The 22,608-nt window shown below is 36.8% G+C and overlaps 1 protein-coding gene across 12 annotated transcripts in view; it reads right to left on the reverse strand.

Moving 5' to 3' along the window:
- DLG1 (discs large MAGUK scaffold protein 1) overlaps positions 1-22,608 on the reverse strand; it is a 145,373-nt gene that overhangs the window by 112,336 nt on the left and 10,429 nt on the right. For 11 of the 12 annotated variants that reach the window (XM_033069026.1, XM_033069023.1, XM_033069021.1 and 8 more), the window contains exon 3: positions 18,329-18,495. In XM_033069026.1, the coding sequence (XP_032924917.1) occupies positions 18,329-18,495 (167 nt within the window). Of the gene's footprint in view, positions 1-7,423; positions 7,835-18,328; positions 18,496-22,608 lie in introns of those variants that run through there. The other variant, XM_033069029.2, reaches the window with a different exon arrangement.

The raw sequence follows: 22,608 nt of genomic DNA on the forward strand, positions 1-22,608 counted from the left end.
TTTATTACTAAGTTAACTACTTTGTTAGATCATTAAGTATTCCATTGCCATTTCCTTAGCCTGAAGAAAGATTAAATGTGGCAGGTAAGAGATTTCATGTAATAAAATAGTCCTCCTTTTGCCTTCTTGAGTAACTGTTATTATAGAATTTAATTACAAATAGCAGAAAAGTGATTTGGTTGGGGATTCTTTTTAAAATGAACTTCAACAGCATCATCACTTTAGACTGCAGAATTATGACAGAAATTTCTTAATTTTGAGTCTGGAGTTCTTTTAAGGAGAACTGTACCTGAGTTAACTAAACTAAAGCTAAAGCAACCAAAGCAGTAGATCTTTCAGACTCAGTCATGTGATAAATACTTGCATTTTACAACAAATTTCCAAACAGAAAAATAGCAGACTGAAGAACTAGAAAGAAGTCTCCTTCTGGGTAAAACATTTACAAAAACCTACAGGAATATACTACAAGTCAAACATGTACAGTTTTGAGCATACAAAAGTGAAAGGCCATCTTTTAATTACAGGAGAAAAATAGGCCAAGTTAATTATTGTAACACTACACCTACAGAGTGTTATCGATTCTACAAACGGATAAAGTCCAAGAATCTTGCAAGAATGCAAGAAGTGATTGCTCCATTCCAGATTCAGTGCTACCACGTTTGGCCAACCCACCACCCCAGCAGCTGGAAAGCCCAAGTCAGAAGAGTCTGCTTAAGAGAAAAGCTCTGGAGCCTGAGATACATGATGTGCAAACGGTGTGTCACCTGCATAGTGCGCAAACAAAGCACTCCTCAGCACTCCTATCTTCACCAGATAATAAAAGCACCCCAAATGCTGGTGGTTAAATGCAACTATCACACCATTTTTTCCAATAGGCAAGAAAGAATAGGCAGAGGAGTGAGAATTCTCTGCAGTGGTTCTCCATCTCAGTGGCACATTTGAGAGAACTGCGAATGGAGGCTGACACACGCAGCCCCATCAAGACAAGAGCAAAAATGACCTCAACAAATCTTATTTGTGGCACAAGTAGACCCACTGTTAGAGCACAAAGAGTGAAAGAAGGAAGTAATTATTGTTCTAATGTTTTCACAGAATGGAGGGTAGGGAATCATTCTTCCAGGCAACATGGGTTTGTCACTAAAACCTCCTAAGGCCTGTTCATTCTTTGTTGGGCATTTAGATTAATTCAGAAAATGCTGATGATTCCTGCCCACACTGACCTTTAAGAAAGTAGTTCTCAGTTATACTTTAAGTATGCATTAGAATTTTATTAAAGAATGGCCTTCCCTCCTCCAAACCAAGATATGGCAGTGTATGGTCTTTAAAGAAACGTATCTTACAAACACACAAACCTAACAAGGTTGAATATCCCTTAAATAGTGATGGTTTCCACCTGAACATGTTTTCAAAGTTTTACTTTTTTGGTCTGGTAAATACCAGTTCTAGGAATGAGATTCAAGTAATGTTATTCCCACTTATGAAAGTATGAGTAATACCCCCTGACAAAACATCAGACTATGATTAAGCCTCAAATAAAATGCAAAAACACCACTCATGTTAACAAAGCCCTGGTGCAATGCACTGCATTGACAAAAGAAGTGATCAAGCACAGTGCTGGCCAGTAAAATCTCACTAGCAGCATACCAGATAATCAGCCAGTGAACTCAGCCATCCCGAAAGCTCACTTCAAATAAGAGAGGAAGCTTTCTGGGGTTTTTGCCATCAAGAAATCTAAATAGCTCTGTCTACTGAAGGAATCGTGTTGGAGACCATATGCCCAACTATGAACAACCCTACATTGATTCACCCACTGTTTTCATTACAACAGGAAACTATGCCAAAGTTGTTCACTCAGAGGGTCCAGTTCCATGAGCAGCAGCCAAACTGAGCACAGTTTGATTCTGCTGCAGAGAGAATCACTGCTCTTCTCACTTTCTCCTTCCTAAAGTGTTGAGCTGTAAAGCCTTACCACTTTACCTGCCTTTTCACAGGCATCTGAATCACCTGAACTGCTCAACAGTTAACAACTCTCCATCCCAGCAGCCATCTTTTAATAGGTCTAGTGCTTGTTTGACTTTGCCATGAGCTGTTTTCACTCAGACAGCAGAAAAGCATGCAGAGTTCTACCAGGTTCCTAGCAGGTGAGCAGTGAACAGAAAGGAGTAGAACCATTCTCTGCAGCACCAGCTGGGTTTCACAGTCACTCGTGAAGCCATAGATTGAATTCTTTTCCCAAAATAAACAAGGTCAGCAAAGCAGAAGTGATCAGGAATTAATGCTTCACCACTCTGCTGCCATTAATACCTGGAAAATTACTCAGGTTATGATCATTCACTCCTCAAATAAATCCACACAGTTCTAGGCAGGCAAATGGAGTTACAAAAATACTTTGAAAGGGTCTCATTTGTAGGACTGATCTCAAAAAGTTATTATCCTTTTTTACTATTGTATTCGGCATCTCCAGTCTAAACATGTTCCACACCATGTTCTCAGAGTCAGTCCAGCTCCTTGGTGCAATAACCAAATATAACCCATTTGTCACTTATTTCTAGTATTAATTAGCAGCTTTTTCATTTAAAGCAGAAGGAAGAAATAAGTACAAACACACACAATAACACAAGAGCTTCATGTAAAATTCATCAGCTTCATATAAACATCTCGGGTGCCTGATATCCAGTTTCTTGGAGCACAAAAACTCCAATAAATACCAACAGTACTGATGCCAGCATGAATAACTACACAATCCTATTAACTCCTGGGTTATCAATTAAACAGCCCTGTATACTTGCAGCCATTCAGAGACAGCAAGCAAACACAAGTAAACAAAGATCAATGCTCTGTATAAGAAGCAAACACCACAGATTTATACCTTTGTTTTATATTCTATGAACATTTTGATGAGATTAGATAATCCACATAAGGGAAAGCCAAAGAATAAAAGCCAAAGAATACTACAGAGCAAGTGCCTCTGGCTCAGGAAGTTCTTGAATCTTCAACTGCTGTTGGTTGGGAGAATACCAAATAACATGTTAACAGAAAGAGAACTCTGAAACCCAGAGAATTCCCTTAGAAAGAAATTAAAAATGCAGAAAGCTTATTATATCCTTGTAATTGATACACAGAATGTAAACTTCTACTAATGACTTGCCTTTAGTTTTCCCTTACTTCATTATACAGCTTTTGAGATTTTCCATATCAGGTACCTTCATCATTCCTTCCATCAATACTCTCTGACACCTGCATCACTATTGGTGTCATCAGTAATCACCTTGAAATTCATTCATCTTTGAAACTCTGATAAACCACTTTCAGTTCCATCCATAGAATACAAAACATAGTATTTCTTAATTTCTTTAGCTACAACCTCTAGAATTAACCACCAGCTATCTGATGTTGCACTGGGCTTCTTTATTTGCCCAGTAGAGACTAGAAGCATGACCCTATGCCTAAGCTCATTCTATATATTAAAACTTCAAACTATAAAGGGCACAACCACAAATACAGGCAGTTGGGACACCATTTCTCCTGGAATGACCACAAAGTCAGTATTTCAGCATGTATTCCTCACTGTTTTTGTCAAGTACCCTTTAAACCCAATATGGTAAACATTCCTCACACACTTGGTCTCCTATTCCACAGGAAAGTTGGCCAATCCTTTAGATTGCAGACAATTATCCTTGCTTTTGACACTTCCCAACTATCTAGTAGGCAGCTTTTTCTTTGGCATTGCATTATACATCAAGCTTACATACAAGAGCAGTATCATACCATCTGTGGCTGCTGCCAACATTAGAATTGCACCATTTTTTCACTTCCCAAAACTTTTATGACTAATTCTGCACCCTTTCCTTCAACACTGTAACCAGATGACATAGCAAAGTCTAATGATTTACTATTAGTACTATCTAACTTGCTCACCAGATAACTAGGACTTATCCAATCAAATACATTTGGAAAGCAATTTTCTTTTTAGTGAGGACATGGAATGTTGGCAAAATGAAGTCCTTGGCCAAAACCCATTATGACGCACCAGTCATATGTGCCAACTTGGAAGAGCAGTTGTGTACTATTAAGTACTGAAAGTATTTTTTAAGCTTTCAGTGTAAAAATTGCCCATATAACTCATTTACATCTCATATACAATTTTAAATTAAAAATTCTGTATTTTGTTCCTCCACTTAAGAAAACAAATTCTTTTGGGCCCACTAAGTAATTTCTCCATCAAGTTTATACATAAAGCTTCACTTTTCATTGTTTCTATTTTCACACAATTGCCTCTTACATTTTATTTCCTACCAACATTGAAGCTTTCAGGTTTTCCGCACACAGTACATAATACCGAAGGCTAAAACTTGCATTGCAACCTCTATGTTTCTTCTTGTTAGACCTGGAATGTAGGCTCTGGAACAGTGGAAAACCACCAAGATGGTCACTTGGCTGAAGCACAGTGAATAAAGGTTCAGGGAACTGAGCTTGTTCACCCAGAGAAAGGCACTGGGCAGGAGCTGGTAACAGCCTTCTCATGTCTAAGAGGAGACACTAAGAAAACAAAACTGGGACCTTGTTGTGCACAGCAGGAGGAGAGACTGCTTTAACTGAGGCAGGGGCTTACAACACCAAATCAAAGCCCTAAGTAACCTGGTCTAAGCAGATGCAGATATTCAGACAAGATCACTTTCAGTGCAAATTCAATTATACACAATTCATTTAAGCTGAGGCAAATTCCAAAAACTGACTGCAACAACAATGGGACACTGAACTACAGTGAAAGGCACAGCCAAATGAGGAAAGCTGCAGGAATCACACAAACTCAGTGTCACCTTCCCCACCTCAGCCATGCTGGCTGTGACTGTGCTCCTCTGGCCAGGCACTCTGCAGCCACATCATGAGCTCAGACACAGAATTTATGTGGCTAAAGTTTTACAACTTAGGAAAAAACCCTTCACCTTTTTCCCTCAGTAACAGGTTGATGCATTATACATTTCTGCTCTCCTGAAATACTGGAGTTTGGCTACTGTCACAAACAAGGAGCTTCACACTTAATACTGCTCTGGAGCAGTTCAAGCAGGATGCTTCTTAGTATTTTGAAATAAAAATGGTACAAAACAATTGCTTTTTCACACTTGTCAGGCTAGATATATTATCTAAAGCTATTCTAGATCATTGTCATTTTAAATTCAACTGCTTTACTGGAAGTATACTACAGAACAAAGTTAAGAATGACTGCTAAAAATTGCTTTTTCTGGAAAAATCAACGACTTTTCATATTCTGTATTTTTAAGTGCCATGAATTCATTTAAAACTGTGACTTAAATAAAAATCATTACTGTAAGCTCAGCCCACGTGCCTGCTCTTAATAGTATCCATGGTTGCAGTGATGCAAATTTGCCTACCTACATCAAACCAATGTGCCCACATAAGGAGGAAAAAATACTGTATTAATCAGTATTCTTTGCACTGGGCAAAGTAACAGAAATTAGTTTAAGGACCTGTTCACCTATTGTGACTAGATCTGAATTCTGAATTAAGCAAAACAGAAATATCAAAGATCAAATTACAAAACACGTCTCAAATCCAAAAACTGACCAAATTCTTTTCTTCCCTAGTCAGAAATGAGTAACAATGAATTGTTTCAAATATGCCTCCACTCAAGGTGGAAAAAGGGGAAGCATTTAACATTTTTACTAAATCCTATCATACATTAGATTAATGCTGATTTCAAAATTGCCTTACTTACATGCATTGATTTTTCTTGAGATTTGAAATACAGGTTTATGCACAAAACCAAGGAATGTACTTTTTATTAGATGACAACTTCTGAGTAATTAGATACACACAGGTACACAGGGAAGCAAACAGTTCTTTTCTAAGCCCCTCTTTAAGTAAACAGTTTTACTTGAAGCTACAAGGTACTACAGCAGCATTTGGTTAAAGGAGGCCAAAACTTCACAAGGAGCAGGAAGGATGAAGTGCTTATAACTGCAAGTGGAAATGCACCATCAGTCTAATCCCATGTAAGTCTGTGCTGTGCAGAGATGATCTCTTCCTCTCCTGAACATTTCTGTGAGCAGTCTTACTTTCTTAGCACCCACAGAGCTAGGTTAATCATACTAAAAAACAACTTTTTTCTCACAGAATGTTTTCCGTTGGCTTAACTTCCCATATAAATTGTCTTTCTGTTCTTAGACAAGTAGATATGTGAAGGTGAACAAATGCACAAAATAAAACTAAAGTTAAGCACTTTAGTTATAAAAATGACAGCTCTGTCTCTGCATTTTAAAAAATAAGTACAATAAAATTAAGGTACATGTCAATAGAAACTAAGTGAAGCAATCAACATCCAATCCCAATCTCACTGTACAAAAGAGAATATTCACTCAGGCATGATTTAAAAGGGTATATTTAGCTTCCAAAATAACTGACAGTTCAGATACCAGAAAGACTCCTTTGCTTTGCTAGTGAGAGACAAGCTAATTTCATTCAGCCTTTGTTTCTTGTGTCAAAAAGCCCAGAAAACATATTTCTGTTTATAAAAGCTATCATTAAATCCAGCAAATATTCTCAAAGATGTTCAATTTTATTCTACTTCTTGAGAAGAAGTTTGTATAAGCAAGTTTTACAGTTTCAAATTATCCAGAAGAATGTTGAATATCCAGAAGAATGCTAGAAGTTAAATCAGTTTATAAAAAAAAAAAAAATAAACTAGCAATTTATCTCAACATCCAGGGAAAGGGGAGCAATAATGATTTTACTACTTGAAGGAAAATAAAAAGCCTCCAAAATACAAAACTCACCAATCCAATATTTCACAAGCACAGTACTAATATATTACGTTTATGCATCAGATTTTATCTTTAGCAGTTACAAATAGACTGCATTAAAAACAAACTTACATAAAACTTTATCTTAGCACAGAAATAATGACACTGAGTTATCTGGGTGTCTTCATCTCAAAGCAGCAAGATGTCAAAAAAAATAAAGCATCTTGAAATATATCTATCCCTAACACGACTTGCCAGATTCATCTCCTTCTCTTTGATGATTATTTTAAACATGTCCTGATAAAGGTTATGTAAAACATCATTTGGAATTTCTTATTCTGAAATAAAAGGCAAACTACTATTTTAGCACATTTAAAGAGAGTGAATTTTTACAAGAGAGTGCCTTACTGCAGAACGAGGGCAAAAAATTCATGTTACTATACTTCAATATGTGCATAATTAGCTCTTCAAAGCATTAACATCTATGATTGTTCTTAGCAACAACTATGGAATTTATTTAGATTATCTGTGCAGTTTAAAGTTTAAAAAAATCAAGCAGAAAACCATCAAGGCATTTTCATTACAGGTAGTAAAAACTGCAAGAAAGATTCAACAAGAACTTCCAAGATTGCAGGCATTATTCAAAAGCTTTATCGTCTTACCTTTGTTGTTACAATGCATAAGCAATCCATCGTTTCAGCATAGCAGGTATATTTCCAAACATTTAAAAGGTTTATTTTCAGTCACAGCTAAACAGCATCTCAACAGAATGAGAAAAAGCTCACTTATTTAATAGTCAAAACAGTTGAGTGAGTGCCAGAGTTCCCTTTGGATTCATTCAGAGGTAGAAACACCGTGGAGAAAAAGCAGTAGGCTAAAATACAAATGCTTTAAGTTTCACAAAAAATTCTTAACCTGTTTTGGCTATCTATGTCTGAAAAACTTAAATGTGTCCTTGCAAATATTCTACAAAAGCTGTCAAATCCTGTTCCATAGCAGTTAAGTACCTCTTCGTATTCTATTTCATATACTCCTCTGCCAGGATTACCTAACACATGAGCATCACAGGGAATCATTTGATGAAATGCAATACAAAATTATTTTACAGCAAAAAATCTCAATTCAGCTCTTCTTAGCTGGCTACAGTTTCTAAAATGAAGCGTTTGTTCAAAAATAGTTTTGGTTGCAAACAAGTATTTCTCCTCTAACGTCATTTCAGCATTTGCAGTCTGCAAAATAACTGATTTCCTAAGCAGTAATGAATGGAATATTCCATGTAGATCAGGGAGAGAAGAAAGTGGCAAGGAAAGAGTAATGCATATTGCAAGAGAAATGCTATTTTGAGCCTTGAATTAACCTAGAATTTCATTTCCTTTTGTAAGGTTGTAATGCAGTGACAAGGCAAAGTTTGAATGCGCAGGCATTGTCTCCTCAGCCTAATTAGCACGGCTGGGGAAAGTCTAACACCTGGGCACAAAACAAGCTCCTGTGTACTCTGAAACACTAACCTGACAGTTCCATACAACAGCAAGGACCTTATTACATTAATTTTCCACAAGAGGCATTGAAAGCAGCTCAGAAACTCAGTTCCCACTATCTTGTCCTATTAGGTCCCTCACTAACACCTTTGCTGCAAACACAATGAAGCATATTGAAAAAATTCAATGACTAATTTCAAGCTATTAAATCTTATCTGCATCATTTTCCTTTTACCCCAAGATATACAACTGACTGTATTTTTCATCAAAACAACTCTAGAATATACTGTGCTTCTAGAGCATTCCTTTTAAACTTTCTGCAACTTTGCTCCCAGCTGTTCCATACATTTTGGGAGAAGTGGTGGGGTGTGGGGGGCTATTAGAGGAGGGACAAGGGGCTGACCTGGTATATAAAGAAACTAATCTTTCCAAAATCACACATTTTATTTTGTGGGCAGTGATCTCTTTACAGGACAAACCTAAATGCAGTTTTAAGACAAATCTTACACCATTCAACTACTAAGATGATGATTTTTACCTCGTGTGTCCAAGTCAAGCTAGAGATATTTTTCCTTTCTATATTGCCTATAAAATCTGTGAAGAATTTCTGCTATGACCATTTAGGTGAAGCTCTTGCTACTACAAAACATCAGTGGGAAAAATAGGCATCTTTCACACTGCTGAAACTGCCTGAACCAAGACAGAAGGCTAAAGGCTCTAACTTCAAAAAGCAAAAAAAGAACAAGTTAAGCTGATGAAACATTCCTGTGTCAGAAAAGGGAGGGAGGGATTACCTTTATAGCTGAATGCACACAAGGTATCTCACAAAGAAATTCTTACATTTCCCAAGTATTCTTTTGGGAAGACTGTAAGGTTCAGAGAAATTAACAAAGTGCAAGTAACCAAAAAGTTAAGGAAAACTAGGGAAATGCATTTTTAGGTAACTTGGCACATGTCCAGCATCTAGGCCAGAAACATATTCAATGACAACAACAAGACATGCAGTCAGTCCAAATGTGCATCTCTTGCACACACAGCACTAGGAACCCCAGTAACACATGGAAACTTGCCTTGTCCCTCATGTCTGTCCATGAAGGGCAAAGATGAACAATCCTGCTCATCACTGAAATTTCTCTCAGCCACCTTAGTACAAGATTAAACTTCTGCAGATTAATCCTGGCTACAATTAGCTTAAGTTAAGAATCAATCGTTTATTCTCAATTTTCTGTTCTCTTGCCTTCTTTGGGACACTTTTAGAACATTTTTCTCCTCTCCCACTTGCCACCATCCTTCCAACAACACCCAAGACCCATTAGTCCTGTCATACCAAGCACATAACTTCCTTCAAGTCACCAATGCAGACTATGAGATGTAGAAGAGACCTATCCAGAGAGGAAAGGAAAAGGCATTTCATTGCTGAGGATTTGTGGATCAGGCTGCTTATCATGAACAAGCACCCAAAATACATCAGAGCAGACAGAAAGGCATCTCCTAACAATTGTGCTTGAAATGTAGTAACTTATGCACTGCCCAAATTGGAGCAGGATGCACAACCAAGGTGCATTAGAGCCCTTTACCAAGCACTGCACCACTACAATGGACTAAAAGTCCTTCTGCTAACTGTACATGGCTCTCTCAAGACCCATCTTCAGCTAACAGAGTCCACACACAGGGGAAAAAAATTCATACCAGTAGACCAAAAGATTTTGTGGCAAACACCAATACACATTTTCATAAATACTGAGAGATAAGCACTCAAAGAGCACTATGCATAAGAAAAGTATTTCCTAGCGCAAAAGCAGTTTCTGCAGCTTTTCACTGGAAATAATGTATATAGAAGAAATAAATGTTCAAAAAATATTGATCAAGACTCAAATATTCAGGAGGTTTAGCATTTTCATAAGAAAAAATATTACAGCTTTTTGAAAACAAATCATAAAACTCCTTGAATGAGCAAGTATGTGTTAAATTTGAGATCAGAAGAAAGTTTTTCGAAATAAGAAACAATAAAAAAATCCAGAAGACTACTATAATTAAACAATTTAATAAAATAACTTAGAACTTTCTTTCCTTTAAACTGTATTGCAAGAAGGAACAGAAAGATATTAAAGAACACATCAAAACTTGAATCATAATCATGAAATGCATGAAAAGTCATCCTTTCATGCACTGAAGAGTAAGACATTTTCACATAGTGCTGTTAGTCATTAAAATAATTATTATTCTACTGAATTTGTGAGAAACATTGTGATTTCTTCAATGTCATTCATTCTTATTAAAAACAAATCTTTCTGTCCTGTCAGCTCCAAGTGATCTCATAACAACCACTAACAACTAGACTATACAGCTTGGCTATACAGAAGGAAAAAATACATTTCCAGTCACCACTATTCATGGAATTAACATTAAAGAAACAAAGGATGATTCTCATGTGAGAAACACAAAAGTAAGAGATGGGTTTTTCTTTCCTTGAACTACCCATTAATTCTTTCAGGTTATGTTTGCAGCCACTTTTTGTACCTTCACAGTCTTATTCTTTTTCCAGTGTGGCAGATTCTATCTACAAAGCCACCAGATAACTAAATAAAGGAAAATTCATGCACAGATAAACTATTCATAGAAATAAATCATGCAAATGAAAACAATGCTTTGGAAAATACTGATTTTTCAGATAAATAATTTCTTCATCTATCCACAAATCTAAAAGTGCATGTGGTTATTTAAATGCTAATTTTCTTTTGGATTCTGTGAGAAAAGCCACACGACACTGAGCTATCACAGGTGTAACCAGAGAAGCAGGCTCAGCTCAGCCTCACAAGGGCATGTCAAATGCCCAATCTCAGCATATTTGAGGAGACATATCAAAGACTCAGTAAAGATCAAGCACTATCCTATCCACAAGCATTTTCTCAGCTACTTCAGTAAAGAGAGCACTAAAAGTAAAAGATGTCATAATTTACATAGCTACCTTTGAATCTGGCTGCAAGATGTAATTATTCATAAAATAATTCATAAAAAATAATTAGATTTTTTTAAAAAGTAAGTTTGTGAGTTGTCTATTTCTATCTAAATTGAGAAATTTAGAAATAGCAGGGTTTTACTGCTTGTGTATACATCCTGAACTGAGCATCAGGATTTTATTTGCTTTTGAATTCACTTTGATCAGAAGCCTGCCCTGGAAGACTTTTTCAGCTTTGGTTCAAGACTTACATTCTTTTCTTTGTACAAACAGCCTGTATTTCAAGTATTGAAGGCAAAATACATAGCAAGCCAAATACCATTTCCTCACTATAAAGCAATGAAGGTCCTGAGTAACCCAGGACTATACCAGCTGCTGAAATACAACAGATCATGAGTGCAGAGAAAGAGTTGATATAAATAACAGGCAATACACACATACAGATACAGGCATAAAGGACCAGTACAATAACAAGAAGCACAACAATCAGACACAGCATATCATCAAGCTAACCAGTACTGAATCGTTATAAATATTAAGGCAAAGATGATATTTGAACACAGTACAATAGGTCAGGGATTTTCACCAGAACAGCTTGTTAATACAACAGGTAATAATGACTTTGTAATGTGAAGGTGAAGATAGTGAAGTTAAAATTCAGAAACAGAAAAACAGAACTAGAGCATCCTGCACTTTAATAACATACTCTACTTAAGCAGGTATCTCCTCCCAAGAATTCCACTAAGATCCTGATTAATGGCTTGATGTACAATTCCATTCTGAATACAAACTGCAACTGATTAAACACTGATTTTTATCATTGCACTAGGAACCAGACACCCAAAATTCTTTCCTCCAGATTACATCAGCTTATCTTAAGAAGTTATACAAAATTATCAAAATTTTAAAAAGATTAAGAAGAAATTACTGGTTGCTTTGTAAACAAAGACAACTCCCATATTATAGGTGAAAATGAGGTTAGTTTAACTTTACCCCTTTTCAAAACACTCACGTTGACAGATACTGAGCAAAGCAAACACAAGCCTGAAGCAGGCCTTAACAGCAAAGGAGGCAAGCAGGAGCTGCATTGACAGAAACACAGCCAGTAGTAACATAAAACTATTATTCCCCTTGGCTTGGCACTTCCAGTAGGACATCTGAAACACTGCATTCCATTTTGGGGCCCCAATACAAGGGGAAGCAAGTTCTGCAGAGAGCCATTAAGATGGTGAGAGTTTTTGGAAGTCTTGATCCTTAAAGAGAAGATGAGGGTACAAGACTTCTTTAAACTTGAAGAAAGAGTTCAGAACCAAAAAGCAGCCCTCTGGTCCCTACAGTGAGGTTAGCCAGAAGACAAAGCCAAGCCAATGTTGCATGATGGAAAAAACCTAGAAACTACAAATAAATCGAAACAGAAATTTCAATCAAAAACAGGGTGACATTTTTTCACCATTAGGATAGTCAAGCATTGGAATACATTAACCAGAAAAGTTTTGCATTTCCAGTTCTTGAGATTTTCAAGACTTAGCTGGTCAAAATCCTTCACAATGTAATTGGTCTCATAGGTGATACTGAGCTGTTTTGTGATTGCAAGATGTTTAACGAGTTTCCTTTCCACTCTGCCTTGGCATCAAATTTTAGCTGAAATTGCAGACATATTAATTACTTCCTCTTTGGCTTTCTTTGTTTGAAAAAAGAATTTGGCAAAAGGCCCTAGAAGAGAGTGAGCTAGCCAGTCTCTACGTGCCAGACACTAAACACATGGGCATGTGCAAATAGATGGGAAAACCACAGATCAGACCAAAGTCCTTCACACACCACTAACCACTAAATGCAAGTGTCCTCATCCAATCTAAGTCACTCCAGATTGAGTTATGTGTCCTAAAGCAAAATTTTCCTTTGAGACATTGTGCAGTGGGGTTTTTTTCCAACATCTAAAATCAAATTATTGTGCCTACTTTTGAATTCAAGCTAAACAGCAAACATCTTAACTTCTCTGGTTTAGAACAATTAAAATACTAAAACAAATCCTACTGATTTAAAGATAAAAAAGAATGTCACAAGACTATTTCCTTAGCAACACACTACTCAATTAGGTCAGAGATTTCTTCCAGTGATTGGAGTTTCACAGGTATTTGTCAGACACCAAGTGTCCCACCTACAGATGGCACCACAGCTCACAGCAAACAGCTCCCGAGGCCGCTCCCTCCTGCTCTGCTCTCACACAGCGCCAGGATCTTGTTTCACATTTGTTCGCTTTGCCAGGCACACTTGAGCTCAGTATTTAATGTACACAAGGGAAGGGATGAACCATTCGTCCTTTTCAGTTTGCATACATTCGGTTTTTTAAACTAGTTCCTAGTACTGAAAGGATTAACATTCCTTTCCCGCTTTATCACTGTCTTGGATCACTTTTTTTCAGTGATTTTTTTCCCCCCACAAAATTTTGTACAGGAGATTGAAACTGTTAATGTTCCAGAAAATATAGAGCATGAAAAAGAAAACAGATTGCTGTGAGAAGGAAAACTTCTAATACACAACCTAGGGGGCTTTCAAACCACTCTTTGGATTCAGGAGCAGGAAGGAAAACACAGAAGTAGGCTACGTGCCATGACAAGTCCTCAGGCAACCTAAGCTTGTATACCACTATTCTATGTATACACACAAGCACACATTGCTAAAAAGTCATTCCCAAAGTCAGCTGTGTAGAAAGTTCTTGTAATTCAATCCTTAATCTCTTTAGGGGAGCATTATATTCCCACTCTCAAGCAACTCTGACATATACCATGGAAGTGTCAGCTGGAAGAATATTCATTGGGCCCACAGTAACTACGGCAAAAAATTATCAGTAAGGTAAAAGAAACAAGGTTGAAATACATTACTTCAAAGGCTAACAGTGTCCAAGCAAGAAAAAAAACATTTCCATTCATATCACCTGTAGACTCACCAGTCTGGCAAGACATAGAATAGCATTAAAATAATCTCAAAGTGCATACAGCCTGCCCAATCTGCTTGTGTGTGCTTAATGAACTAACTCTGAACTGGACTGCAGCCTTGAAAGTCTGAAAAGTAAGAATTTATGTTTAAAAAGCTTGCTAAGGACAAAAATCAGATACACCAAACCCAAATCTCCCCCAGTCTCTAGTAAACTTCAGCAAGCAAAACAAATCACTCGATTAAACACATGCTTTACTGGAATTATTATGCCCCTGGGTTTATTAAACTCAAAAATAAAATAAATTTTTCAAATATCCTAAGTAGCTAAAAAATGTATTACTGAAACCAAAATGCGTTAAGCACTAAAACATAAATTTGCACATACTACACAGAGTAATTATGTCAAATATAAACCATGAATACCTGAGAATTTCTCTTTATAATTTTTATTAAATTTTAAAATATTGAGGGGAAAGTATTGCCTAGCAGGTATATATAGGGAAAAAAACAGTCACCAAAGAAGAAGGAATTAAGGTGGATAAAAATGTTTATGTAACAGTTTTCATATATTGACTGAAACATTCAGATATACTAGAAAACAAAAACAAAAATGAAACCAATGCCAAACTACCATTTTTCAAAATGCTTACCTTCCAACTTAACATGGAAACAGTACCTGACTCATGAAATACAAGATAACATTTACTGTAAGAGACAGAGACTGGGAGAAAAGCTTGCTTTCAGTTTCACATGAACTGGATCAACACCAATATATGCAGCTATGTTTTTAAATACTGGAAGTAAATCTAAAACCTCACTTTCGTATACTGAAGGTGAAGCAACTGTGATTTTCACACAATACTCAAGACAAAAAATATGAAGGAAGACAAGTAGCTTTGTTATAAATGTTCAAATCCAGGCCACTTAGAAAAATAAAGTAATGCACACCATATCAGGTTCTGTTTGGTAACACCAGCATGGCCACCAGGCTATACTGGAGAAGCAAACAGTGCAGCTGAGAACAGATACATCTCTGGTGAGCTTTCCCAAACCAGGCAATTCTTCCTTTGAAGGCATTAGTGACCTTGCCACGATAATATGTCTGTTGTCATTGCTGCAGTGTCAAGGACAAGGCCTTGTATTCCTGGCAGTACAACTGCATGTGAGGAAAAAAAACTAAAGATGCAACTTCGTTATTAAGTTACCTTCATCTACAACATGGAAAGAACAAGGACAACACTACACTTGTACAGGGCTGAAACAGTTTCTGCAGGAGCTGGCAGTGAATAATCACTGGATTTAACATCACACACTACTCCTGACTTCAGACATCAGGTTCTCCTACAGGGGAAGCACAAAACGCCCTACAGTGGCAATATCATGAGACACATCTCATAGCAGCAAATATGTGCTTCAAGTCCAGGCTGCTAGAATTTGGAATATATTTACTAGTAACAAAATGGTTTGGCAGAGACATGAATCTTCAATTCCATTACACTGTTCTTAGGTGCATTACAGGGATGATAAAAACCCCCCAAAATATTTAAGCCCTTTAAGACTATTATGCTGACCTTCAGTAAGGGAGACTGGCCATGTACTATGCAATTCTGCTGCTCAGGAAAACATTTTAAATGCTTTTGTAAGCCTATTTCTATAGTGCAAGTCTAGCACATCTTGTATAAGTGCAAAATATTATCTTTTTCACATTCTACAGATACAGGAAACTTCCTTCCCAATCAAGTGTTCAATCCTTTCAAGCAGCAGCCAGCCTTCCCCATCTTCACTTCTTTCCAGGCTTTAGATCCTTCATGTCAATCTCTTCTAAGCACTGAAATTAAATATCTTTTTCACACCATGGTACCTCAAATTTGACAATATCTCCAGCAAAGCCTTATACAGATCAAGTGGAACAAAAGAGCTTTACACCATACTTATGTCAATAACCTGTTCTTTTCATCTATTAGCATGCCATGGTTGACTCACCTTAAGGTTCAAAAATTACCTAGACCTTCTCTGAGAAACCAGTTGCTAACTATTCAACCTCTATTAGTTTAGCCAAAATGTAGGACATTAATTACTTCATTAATTACTTAAACTGCCCAAGGCTTCATTCTAGCCTTAGCTGGTGAAGCAGCAACATACCATTCTCTTCCCATGGTTCAATTTCTAATTTAATCAGAATGATTTCACTAATAACCCAAACCAGGAAGCATTTTTTGAGAAATTTTATCTGATATTATCTCAAAAGATAACTTGTTAAACCATGCCAAAAGTTCTACTCAAGTCAGAATTTATCATATTATGGTTTCTTTCTACCACAATAATTATTACCACGGTAGAAAGAAACTGTTTGAGACAAAACTGTCATCTGTAACTATGACAGCTATTATTTGGCTCATTTATGACTTTCAAGAAGCTACCAAAAAAACTATAGAATCATTCCCTGTACCAGTTAAACCTAAATCCCCCCCTCCTGCCTTACTCTTATGTATTCCATTTTCAAAAGATAGCATTTGTCCCTCTGCCATTTTCAGGAACTTCATCCATCCTCCATGACTCAGGGCAACTGCAATGACTCTCAATTTGCCTCATTTAAGTTCTCATGCAAACATGAAATACATTAAATCAGCTTATGTCAAAACAACTCAGTAGACAAAATAGTCCTTGCCTCTCCATGCCTACCATCCTGTCTACAGCTCCTTTTGCTCCTGCTTCTGGGAGATGTCATTCCCACATACCTGCAGAAAGGGACATTCTACAGTTCTAAGCCCTAGAGATTTAAATGATGGCATACAGGCAAACATCCCAATGGCCTTTTCCATGCTATTTCTCATATATCCTAGCATTATCACAAACATTCATTAAGGTGACTGTGAAGACAGTAGCCTTCTCTAGGCAATTTCAGGTAATAGATTCCACAGAGACATACAATTTAAATTTTAATAATAATCTTGTGTTACCAAGATTCACAAAAAATCAAAGAAAATCTATTCCCACATTGCCAGTTCGACTAGAATTTTAACTCCTCAGTGTTCAATTACTCAGAAACCTGAAAAATACAGTATGCCTAAGTTGCTCAGTTTTTTCATGTAAAGTTACTTTAATTGCTGTTCTTCGCAATACTTAACTCATGCCCCTGGCTTGGCTGACCTTTTGTCTACTGGCCATTTTTCACTTTCCAAAAGAATACAAGTTTTGGATTTAATCTACAGTTTCCTTCAAAGCATTCCTGATTTATTTCATACTAGCTTCAGTATGACAGATTTGAAAAAAGCTAGAATGAGCATAAGCAACTTTTTTAACTGTACAAACTCATTAGCACATCACACACTTATGATCTGCAGCTAAGTGAACCTTCTTGCACAGTCCCAACAGCCCCTGGTAAAGGTTCACTCATTAAGGCATCCCAGCCACTTTATCCTGCTGAGTAGTACAAGTTCACCAGCTTCCCTACAGGCTGCAGCACCAGCCCTTTGGCTGATCTCTCCCTGGGCTCCTCCTGAGCTCTACAATCATTTCATGAAAATGGATCAGCAAAGCACACTGCCTTCAGCTGCTGAGAAATTCACACACTTGTTCCAGGGCACACTCAGAACTAGGTTCACCTCTTTGGGGACAAAAAAATAGCTCTGATGCGAAAATATTCAAGGAACATTTTAAGTTTAAATTGAGCAGGGAGATTTTGTTCTAGTGACAAATGGACATCAATGTCCATTTTTCTGATGAGCTTTCTCACTACTCACTAGTGACAACTGCTGCATAGTTTTCAAAAACAAGTCCTTCCAGAGCACAGATATAGAAGTAACAGAAAATTTCTTATGATCAGACTTAAAAGGTTAATAATCAAAGACATAGCCTCAGATTTCACAATAATTAATGAAGTAATGACTCAAGAGTTAGAAGTATGGATGAGGATAACCATACTAAACCTGTCAGCAAGGTTCCAAAATCAAAGCATAAATCCAATTTAATGGTCACTTAATGGTACATTTGATAAATGAGTTTATAAATTTTTGACTAAGCAAAATGCATACATGTTATTAAACATTTCAATAATTAAATCCCCCATGACTATTGATCTTAATAATGTACGTTTTCTTTGAAAATTAATATTTTATAAAATGAAGGAAACAGAGAACAGTGTCAAACTAATGGTCTCAATGAGAAAAATAAAACAGATTTCTATATCATACCTCTACACTGGGGCTAAGGCTGCTCGGCAATGTTTCTGATGTCACTGTTGTGCTTGGAAGGCTGGAGAAGTCCCAGGTATTCACAGGCTGTATTGGTTCAGATGGTTGAGAGTGATCAATGCATTTTGGATTGTCCAATAAGGTCACTTCATAAAATTCTTGAATATCTAAATATGTAAAAAAATTGCAGTTAGGCTTGATAATTACTCTAACATTCTGATTTTTAACTACATCCTCCTCCTGCAAAACAAATTAGACACAGCTTCATCTGTTGTGGGTAAATTCGTAAGGATCACCACGATCACATGAACCTCCCCCACAACTCATTCTCTGTGCCCCACTCACTCTGGGCTTCTGCCACCAAGCCCAGGAGCACAAGCTGCAGAGGAACAGCAGAAGCACATGGAATATCTGCAGTGGAAAAAGTAGAAGGGATGTGTGTCTATGTTTCAACTTCTGGTATACACAATTTCAACTAATGTAGCCTTTGGTTAGATGAAATCTAATGTTCAAGGGCAATATTACAAGGTCTATTTTGTACATGTTTCAATTAAATGACCACAGAAATAGAAATATACTGATGAAATCAGCAGGAAAGAGTGAGAGAAGCTGCAAGAAGTTAGGAAAGGGAAAATTGATTAGGATAGGTCATCATCTGCTTTTTCAGTCTAAGTACCAGAAGTAGGATGAAACTTAATAGTATGAATTACCAGTCATAGCTATGAACTAATTAACAGCTTCTTCTATAACCTGAAGACTCAGCTGGAAACCTCTGGGAAACAAAAATTTGGCTGCATTACATTATTCATTGACATCCTACTCACTTCATGAAACATCAATAAAAATAACACAATATAAAGAAGCACCAAAGGTGTTCCAATGAAGTATAGATGTATCAAACTTGCTATCACAACTGTAATCACATTCATAAACATGCACATTTAAAAAAAAAAAAAAAAAAAAAAACTTAGAAAAGGTACAGGCTAAGGGAAGGGCAAGCAAAACAAGTTGTCCTGTAAAGCTTTTAGTCTCTTATTGAAAGTAAAACTCTGCTAAACAGATTTGCAAACTCTTGATTTTTAATCGCACCAACTTCATAGAAGATAAACATACAAGCACGGTAAGCCAAAGGAAATTGGAACCAGCCATGAGTAAGAAGTCTAAGCTGCAGTTTTGTACCTTTCCAGCAACAGGCCAGAGTCAGTAACAGAGGCACAACAATCAATTCTTTTATAGAGCCACCCCACAAAAGAAAGACCACACAACTAAGAGCTGCAACTACTGTTGCAGACTTATGTGTTCTTATAGACATTGCATTTCTGCTCTCTACCAGTTCAGAAAACTGAAATTCTCAAACTCCATTTGTATCTTTCCTCTGAGCAAGAGTCGAATTCCTACCAACAGCTTACATTAATTTTTAAAGTTATACTTGCTCTTAGCGCTGCTGATTGGAAGAAATAGCAGGGAGGGTTGCAGAAGACGTTAAGTGACCTAGATATCCAGGAGCAAAGCAGCCTAAGAGGTACAAATTGCCTTTAAATCTATCTTTCACATTAGCTCCCTCAGTTGCAAATTTGTCTTGTAGCTGCATTAACATCAATACATCAATCAAGCACACCCAGTAAAGATTTTTTTCCCCCCAATGAGAGTAATTTGTGTATTAAAATAGGCAGTGGTTTAAGTTGATTCTATAGCTGCAATCCACAGCAACCAAGCCAAAGAGATCACTACATTATTTATGGGAAGGGGTTATTTGTGCAACTGTTTTGCAACAGAAATCTAGGACACTGATTTTCAATTCTGCTACTATTCTTTTAAGTCCCTGCCAGCGGAGGTAGCCGTTTATTCCTTCTGCAGAACTCTCATTTCAAAAGCACAGCATTTCCCATGCCTCACCTCCACTTCTCCATGGAGGACACCACAATAGACTCACTATTGAAAGATGGCAAGACATACATGCACCACTTAATGAGGGGATTAGTTTCTGTTTATCCTGGACTTGCTCCAAATCCACAAAGTTTCTAGAAACTTGGTGTCTATATGATAATATCTACCTTCTAAAAAAAAAGTTTCCATTTTTACCATTCAGAATGCAAACATTAAGTACGTACAAGTATAGGCAAGCCACCTATGAACCCTGAACACATTAGGTCCACAAGAACAAAAGTTGACAAATATAACTTTTATAAAGCCAGAAACCTAGACCATACTAAATTAAACCTCACATTTCCTTCTTCTTGTCTACAGCTATATATCAGCTCACAAAAATATTTCAACACATCAACACACTTGAATATGTACTGAACACATGATAAGAATGTGAGGATGCATTAGCATATGAAAAGTTCTAACATTTTCCTAATTATTACAAATAGCAGGTGCAAAATACTAAGTTTTAGTTGTATTTATGGTTAGATTCCCTCTTCAAGCTAGGATGTGCTATTTTGCTATTACAGCATTTTTCTCCCATATTAATTCCAAGAGATTATATCTCAAACTAAGTTACAGAAAACTGATTCAAACTAGGTATCACACAACACTAAAAGAATATACAGATGGGGAACATTTAGAAACTAGAGAGGAACATTTAAAAATGAGCTGAAGCTTGAAAAATAGGAGCACAGAGTTTTAGAAATCCAAAGTGACAAAAAGTGATGAATGGTCAGCAACAGAGAAAATCATCCTGGAATTTGGTCTGCCTACAAGTAAAACCACATTAAGTAGCCAAATCAGAAATATGTTTGACAGCACAAAGAATAAAAGCCTATACAAAGCAAGTGGTAGACCCCAAGGTCTGCAATGGCGAACTCTGATGAAAAATAAAATTATATTTCTTAGCCTATTAGTAGCGTGAAAAGCTAAGGAATGGTGACAAACTGGGGTTTTTTACTCTAAAAGAAATTTGTTGGTGTATTGTTCACCCCCTTCTCATATTCTCCACTCATCTTTGTTCTTTGAACAGGCTTATTTATCAGTAACATGATACGACACAAGCTAAAACTGCTCACTTTTAAAGCAAACAAGTTATCTGCCAAATACAAACTAGAACACAAACCCACTTTACAAGGGAGGTCCAGCTTCACTAAAAAATACAGGACAGTAATTAAAAGAACAGTAGAACTGCAGAAACAAATTATTTTCTTTTCTAAACTATATTTGAGGGCACTTCAAGAGGCTACATCAATTCTGTCTAAAGAATCTGCCTCCGAGGACCAGGATTCTAACCAGCAACATGACACCACTCTAAGATCAATTTCTTCCCTGCTCCTTAGAAATCAAACATAAGGCTTCTGCTTATCATTTGTACAGGTATGTGCAGTGTCTGCTATTTTTGATATATATTCAGTGGGGAGTACTTGTAATCAGGATTTCTTAAGATCAGTGCATGTACTAAAAAATCTCATTGCATTCAGTTATTCATGAACCTTTTGATAACTTTAACTTTGCCAGTGAAAGGTGGGATACCTATAGCAGAATTTTCTTAAGGGAATGGTTTAACCCTATATACAAGGTGTTGGCATTCTTGATACAGACCATGAGCCTTGTGTTAAGTGAATAACCAGGCCTCTGCACTCGTCCTGGCCTGCCCAGAGCTTTGTTTTAGCTTGTCCAACTCTACCACCAACTATCTAAAGTCCAGGTGACTCATCTAACATGCTTGGCTTTTACTTAGCTTCAGACAGCTCTGTGAGCTAACACCTATTTCTAAAAATATTTTTACATATAATATACATAAATATTTGCTACATATATTCCATAAATAGTATACATAAATATATGTGAAATCATTCAGTGTAACATCACACAATTGTCCAAAGCTAACTAAAAGCTGCACATAAATACAAGTACACACAGATTGAATGCATAAATTTACATTTGTGTATGTAACAGCTAATACACACCAACAAAAAAAGGTTATTCTGAAGAGAATGGATTACCTATGACCCCAGAAAAAAAAGCTGCATACAAGAGCAAAGGCATAGCATGACAAGAGAGGCCTTGAAAAAAAAGACACAGGATGGTATCAGAGGCCTTAAATCTACAAACAACTCAGCAAATGCTAATTACTAGTTAAAGGAAGCCAACCTTGAGAACTGGGCAAAAAAAAGTTCAGGGGTAACAGGAAAAGAGTATCTAGTACATATAAAACATACAGTATAGACAAGAAACACAAATGCAACTGTAAAGTAGAGAAGAAAGAGTGAAGCATAGAATATATCACCAAACAATAACCTCAGCAAAACATAAGTGAGGAGAAAATAACAGTCAACACTGCACAC

The sequence above is a fragment of the Catharus ustulatus genome, chromosome 10, assembly GCF_009819885.2.
Source record: "Catharus ustulatus isolate bCatUst1 chromosome 10, bCatUst1.pri.v2, whole genome shotgun sequence".
Lineage (NCBI taxonomy): Eukaryota > Metazoa > Chordata > Aves > Passeriformes > Turdidae > Catharus > Catharus ustulatus.